Source organism: Bombina bombina, chromosome 4, assembly GCF_027579735.1.
Source record: "Bombina bombina isolate aBomBom1 chromosome 4, aBomBom1.pri, whole genome shotgun sequence".
Taxonomy (NCBI): domain Eukaryota; kingdom Metazoa; phylum Chordata; class Amphibia; order Anura; family Bombinatoridae; genus Bombina; species Bombina bombina.
The window spans coordinates 379,957,718-379,965,060 of record NC_069502.1 but is presented as its reverse complement, the minus strand read 5'-3'; the positions used below and the strand labels follow the sequence as shown (position 1 = coordinate 379,965,060).

Genomic DNA, 7,343 nt, shown 5'->3' with positions numbered 1-7,343 from the left:
CCCCATTGTTTTCTATGGGGGAATCGTGCACGAGCACATTTTTGAAGCTGGCCGCGTCCGTAAGCAACGCTGGTATTTAGAGTTGCAGTGGCGGTAAATATGCTATACGCTCCCTTTTTGGAGCCTAACGCAGCCATTCTGTGAACTCTAAATACCAGCGGTATTTAAAAGGTGCGGGAGAAAAAAAGCATGCGTAGCTAACGCACCCCTTTGGTGGCCAAACTCTAAATCTAGCCGAATGTACTTTATACTGACTTTATGACAGTGGCCAGCCTTGTCTGTGGAGTAAAGCCATGCTTGTCTTCTCCAAAAAAAGGCTAATGGATGGTGTAGTTCTGGCTATTAAAAAATCACTTGCAGTAAAAATGAGTTTTTTGTCTCTTTAATCTTATTAAATAATTTAATTTTAGTAACTTTCAAAACTTGTTTCCTACAAAGACTAAGGAAATGTATTTAAAAAAAAATATATAAATATAAGACAACATAATGTTAACTTGCCTGGAAGGACTGATCCTCTTAGTATTCCAATTGTGTTTGATATGTTCTTGTATGTTGAAATGGATTGAACCATAAGGCGGATTTTATTATTTCCTTTTACAAAAGAAAAAAAAAAAGGAATTAAGCAATAATTCATAATAACAGGTACTGCACTATTTAAAAAAAAATGAGAGTAAATTATTGAGTACATTATTTTATTACTAACAGTAAAATATATATGTAGACTGAATTAACTACATAAATGACTCAAAAATAATTAAGAAAATATATCAACAAATTATTGGTGTAGACTTTGAAAACTAATATGAATTCCTTCTTCTAGTTTAATAAAACCATTTGAAAGATTGAAAATGTGCCGGACATTTATTGTTAAAAGGAAACTAAAGACAAAAAAGTAAACATTAAAGTAAAAGTCTACTATAAAATATAATTTAAAAAAACGATATAACGCTATCACCATATTAGATTTAAGAAGCTTAAAAAACATGCAATCACTTTATTTTATTTTTTTCAAGTACTTTTAACATTCCTGATTTGATGTGGCTGTCACTTTTGATCAAAGAAAGGATTACTTAAATTAGTAATCACAAGATTAAAGAAAAAAATCAACCTGCAAAGGTATTCATATGATATATACAGTTCATCATGACAGTTGTGTTCTACTGTATCAACTCATTATTTGTGTGTGTTTATATGTAAATAATATCTCCTTGAAAAAGCAAAAGGTATTGGTGAAATGTACATTGGGCCTTTTTTTTGGACATGACATCAATAGGAGTGAGAGACGCCGGTGTTACAGTCTTTTCTATTGTTATTTTGGCCCCAATTTATCAAAGGTCTTGCGGACCTGATCCGACACTGCGGATCAGGTCCGCAAGACCTCGCTAAATGCGGAGAGCAATACGCTCTCCGCATTTAACATTGCACCAGCAGCTCACAAGAGCTGCTGGTGCAACGCCGCCCCCTGCTGACTCACGGCCAATCGGCCGCCAGCAGGGAGGTGTCAATCAACCCGATCGTATTCGATCGGGTTGATTTCCGGCGATTCCTGTTGGATCAGGTCCGCAAGACCTTTAATAAATAGGGGCCATAATATTTATTTTCCATTCATACAACGAGTTAAAATGAGTAACACACTGTTATGTTTGTTTTACTGCTATGTATGCACTGGGTGTGAAATGTTTTTAAAACGGGATTTTGATATTGATGTAAAATATTATTTATTAGGTAATCAGCAAATGTAATGTCTTGACACAGGCTTCAATGTAAAACTGAAACATTGACAGAAAACATGTGAATTTGAATGAATGATTAATAAAGGAAACATTTTTTTTTTTTTTAAAGTCCTGTGAGTGCCCTCATAATTATGAAGATATATAGATAAGGCATGTAGGAATAGTCACTTCAACACAAAATATAGTTTATATAGGCTGTTTTATTTTGATCACCAATTTTAACCTGGGGTATGCTTCCCCTTTAAATTAAACATAACACAAACAAAATCCTACTCCTCTTTAGGAGACTAACTACACATACAATATTTTCCTTGTAAGCAGGCCTGGGCAGCTAAGCTGGTCCCAGTTAACAAAACAAATTAAGCAGAGTAAATCAGTATTTGCGCATCAGTCTCTTGTTTCTGCCAGTTATACAGTCAGATATACAGCAAGGTCTCAGTTCCAGCACAATGAGACCCTGATTTCCTCCACAGAGCAGAATATAAAGGCTCAAGCTTACCTAACAAGAATCAGCTGTGGTGGGCTGCTAACAAATTAACATTTTATTAGAAGCGAAAAATTGACCTTTCCAATCTCCTGCTAAGATACGCTCCATCATGCCTGGTAGAAGATTTGTATAGGAACTCAAAAGAATTTTCGTAAGTCCGTGTTTCTTCCCTTATCTGGTAATCCAAGCTTCCCTCTAGGACTGACCACATCTGTCTTCTCGGTATGGGCTCAAGAAGGCCTCTATTCTATTGGCCAGGTTTGCCAGGAGAAAAAGTTGGTAGTAAGAGCTTTTGATGAGTTGAAAGATAAATATAATCTACTAAAAGCATCCTTTTATGCCTATCTGCAAGTACGCCACTGGATAAGGAATTTAAGGGCAGAAACAGGGTTTAAATTAGACATGGGGAACTTAGGTAAAATAATTGAATTATATCGCAAAGAGACCAACAAAATTACTCAAATATACAAAGTATTGATTAATTTTCATGGGGAAACTCATATTAATACATTATCCAAGAAATGGAATAAGGTGTTACCACAAGTGGAGGGGGAATGGATTAGTAAAAGTATGAGATTAGTAATTAAGGCTAAGGTTTTAGTTAGTTGGCGAGAATCACATACTAAATTATTGAATATGTCTTACCTCTCTCCAGCTAGAGTATCTAAATGGGCTGGTGGTTCTGGAGAATGCCCCAAATGTAGACAATAAATAACTGATTTAATACACTGTATATGGTTGTGCCCCAAAGTAGCACAATTCTGGAATAAAGTAAAGTTCTGGTGTAATAAGATTTTGGGATCCCAGATTAAAATTACACAAATCGAGACACTTTTTCTATTTAGATATGACACACTTAATTCTAATGATAAATTTCTGAATGCAATGATATTGGTAGGAAGAAACGTGATATTCAACAATTGGAAAAGTAGGGGAAATCTTACGTTTTCAGAATTTCAGAGAAAAGTTTAGCAACAGATAATACTGGAACAGTATAACATAAAAATTTTCAACAATAGACATTACATTGCTTTTTTGCCAAATGGAAGCTGATGATCTTATCCCTCCCCACAACAGCACAACTACAGATAGTTTCTCTTTTTAAGAATTCTGAATGGTTTAAACAACAGATAGAAACAGGAAAGTTTCCAAGGTTATGGTCATCGGAACATACTAGGTAGTGAGGGAGAGGCCTACCCATCTCCCTCTCACCTTCCCCCCTCCCCCCTTTTTTTCCCTCTCCTCTCTTTTCCCCTCCCTTCCCTCTATGACATTAAAAGACATTTCAGTAGGAGAGCTAGTGATAATTAAACTAGCTAACCTTATATTTAGGGAGCTGGTCTTGTAACCTTCACGTAAGAAGGAAGTTTTTTGTTTGGAAACGATTATGTAATAATTTTTATATGTTTAGGTGAAGTGGCATCCAAGCATAAAGTGGATATATTTAACTATGCCATAATAGGCCCCTAGCACAAAGAGTGTGTTATTGTATATATTAGCTATCACTAGGACAGCTTTGAGTGCCGGTTGCTATGCTCTATGTCCCCTTTTTCGATGTATGTCTGAAACTGTTACAGATTCACCTGTCTTTGTTTTCTGAAGTTTGTGATTTACAAAAGTTGTTAAGTATGTTATTCAGATACACTGTTATGCCAAATTCCCTTGTTATGTTAAAATTCTCTTAAAAATGAAAAAATTAAATGTTAAAAGATACGCTCCATCAGACATTCCCCTCACCAGCCTAACACCAGTGTGTGAAGCGACTGCTGCAATAAGCACATGCACACAAGACAGAGCATCAGTGTTACCATTGAGCAAACCAGCTCTGTGCTTCACTACAAAATTAAATGGTTATAAGGATAAAGACCAGCAAATAATCTCCATAACCCACTTAATTGCTAAGCACTCTTTTTCTATAAGAGCATAGCATTGTTTTCAAGGCAACCATATCCTGCTTACATATTGCACTAGATGTTCTTCCTTGTCTATATACTGTGACAGTACAGCACCCAAACCCACATCAGAGGCATCTGTCTTCAAAAAAATCTCTTTACCAAAGTCAGGTGCCAGAAGGACAGGTTGCTTACACAATGCTGACCGAAGGTCTATAAAGGCCTCCTATGTCTTGCTGTCCCACCTCACTGTGTCTGACTTTAACATGGTCTGTGAAAGGAGCAGCTCTGGTGGCAAGATGGGGTATGAACCTGTGTTAGTAGCTGACATTTCCCCAGAAGTCTCTAACCTGCTTTTTCCCTAAGAGGCCTGGATGAATTCTTTAAAGTTCCTATCTTGTTTAAATGGGGTTTCTCTAACCCCGTTCCACTACATAACCTAAATACTTAGCCTCTGCCAATCCAATACATTTTTTTGAGGTGTTGGTAGTTAACCCAGCTTTCCTAAAGGTGTCTAAAACTGCCTCTACTTTCTGCAAATAAGAGTCCCAGTCTGTGCTATGGATTATGACATCATATTAGTATGCACACTGCACTTATCTATGATCCTCTGAAAAGTGGATGAAGCTCCATGGAGACCAAATGGCACCACCTTATATTAAAAATAAACTATCTGGGGTTACAAAGGTAGTTTTCTTTCTGGCATGATTAGTGAGGCGTGTCTGCAAATACCCTTTTGTCATATCTAAGGTGAAGAGAAATCTGTCCATAGCTAGCCTCTCTACCAGCTCGTCAATCCATAGCATCAGGTAGGCATCAAACTTTGACACTTCATTTAATTTCCTAAAGTTATTACAAAATCAGATAGAACCATCTGGTTTAGGTACCAAAACAATTGGACTAGAACATTCAAGCATTTTCCTAACATTTGCTGATACAGCCTTCCTTTTTGCCTCAGGAATCCTGTACGGTTTAAACTTAAGGGTTACCCCTGTTTCAGTAATAATATCATGGGTAATTTCTTGTGTTTTGCCTGGAACAGGTAAATATCCTTAGTCCCTTCACCATTTCCTTAACTTTCTTTACTTGTTCAGGTGTTAGCTCTGCGGAAATTGTTACTGCTTGTTCTGAGAATTGAGACTCAGCCCCAATATTATATAACTGGGCTACCAATGCTTCTCTATCCCTTCATGGCTTTAGAAAATTTGCATGCAATATTTGCTCTTTTCTAGGATGGTCAGGCTGACTAACTCTATAATTCACTGGGTTTATCTTTTCTATATTTTCATAAGGTCCATGTCAGCGAGTCAAAAGCTTACGCTCAGCTAAAGGTACCAAAACCATCACTCCGTCAACCTGTTTAAATTGCATTACATTAGCACTCTGATCATAATAACATTTTTGGGCAACCTTAGCTTTTCCCACATACTGAAGAACCAGGGGAACAACACGAGCCATGAGCTCCTGCATTTTCTCTATATGCTGCACTAAATTAGTACCTGATACTCCCTGTTTCTCCCAAATTACCTTTTGTATGTCCAATATACCTCCCGGATGTCTGCCAAACAAAAGTTCAAATGGAGAAAAAACAGTTGAGCTCTGGGGAATTTCGCAGACTGCTAAAGTAAGAAATGTATCCCAATCCTTCCCATCTCTGCTAACAACTTTCAGTTAAAGCTCTCTACTAGTCCATCTGTATATGGGTGATATATTGAGGGTTTAAAAGCTTGTATTTTAAATAATTGGCAACATAACTCTTAAATGAGACTGGAAACAAAAGTACCCTGGTCAGTTAAGTTCTTCTTTTGGATGCCAACCCCATAAAAGACTTTATATATTTTTTGCTATCTTTTTTAGGATTAGCCTTAGGTAGTGGAATGGCTTCAGGTTACTGAGTTTCATAATTTACAATAACAAGAATGTATTGGTGATCACTGGCTGATTTCTCTAATTGGCCTACCAAGTCCATCCTGAACATATCAAGTGGTACATGAATAATTTAAAGAGGTATGTGAAGCCCTTAACTTAGGTTTTGAGGATGACAGTTGGTACTCTGGGCAGGAAGCACACTATATCTTTATTTCTTCATAAAACCTAGCCAAAAGAACTTCCTCAGGACCCTTGTCTTAAGTTTATCTACCCCCAGATATCCACCCAGAAGGGGAATGGGCAAAATCTAACACCTTCCTAGTATGAGAGGAAGACACAAATAGCTGTTCTATAACTTGACAATACTCCAATATTACTCAGTACAGAAGTTCCCTTTTAGCCATAAAAAGGGGTATGCATATTTTGTTTGACCCTGTAGAGGTGCCCCATTAACCTCCACTACCCTGCTCCTTGTATGGTATAGCAAGGGATCATTAGCTTGTTCTCACTCAAGCCTACTGCTAATAATGTCCAGTTCACTGGGAACATTTTCCATAAATGAAAAAGCCAAACATATTGATGAAATAAACATAGGACAATTTTATTGGACATGACATCACTATGAGGTTGGGACTATACACAAACTGCCTTGCTCTAAGAGTCAGAGATGCTGGTATTACAGTTTTCTCTATTGTTATTTAGTGTATTGCATACTTGTGTCCTTAATGACCCGAGTGATTGTAAGTCCATTTTATGAATACAATCTTTTTTGACTGAGCTCCAGTTTCAATGTGTCTTTTGCCAACAGAGAGATTCAATAAATGTATATACTTTGAGCTAAGGAATGTGAGTTTATCTCATTAACCAGCTTTAATCTGGTTGTTAAATGTCATTTCCCAATTGTCCTGCTTTTTTTCTCTTTTTTTAGAACCAACTTTGTTTGAAGATAATTTTTTGCTACTGCTACCACATTAACCTTAGTCACCTTTGACTTTAACATTATATATCCTTTTGTGCACAGAATATATGCTTTTCTTCAGATAGATAGCAGATCGATAGATAGATAGATAGCTAGATAGATAGCTAGATAGATAGATAGATAGATAGATAGATAGATGGAAGATAGATAGATGTAAGATAGATAGATTGATAGATAGACTGTACACACACACACACATATATATATATATATATACACACTGATTTGAACAGAGCAAGTACAAAATGTTATAATTCAATTTTCCTAGAACTATGAAGGTATCTATATTAATTAATTTTCAAGTGCTAAAGATGCATATTTTTATCTGACAATTATGTGGATGTCTCTTTAAAGTAATTTTCCTAAATTTATATATACTAGGG

At 36.4% G+C, this 7,343-nt stretch overlaps 1 protein-coding gene across 1 annotated transcript in view; it reads right to left on the bottom strand.

Moving 5' to 3' along the window:
- Positions 1 to 256: 256 nt before the first annotated feature.
- LOC128657477 (inactive N-acetylated-alpha-linked acidic dipeptidase-like protein 2) overlaps positions 257 to 7,343 on the bottom strand; it is a 1,132,059-nt gene continuing 1,124,972 nt past the window's right edge. Inside the window, exons 7-8 of the mRNA XM_053711832.1 lie at positions 499 to 591; positions 257 to 339 (exon numbers count right to left, since the gene is read on the bottom strand). Coding sequence (XP_053567807.1) covers positions 257 to 339; positions 499 to 591 — 176 coding nt within the window. The remainder of the gene's footprint in view (positions 340 to 498; positions 592 to 7,343) is intronic.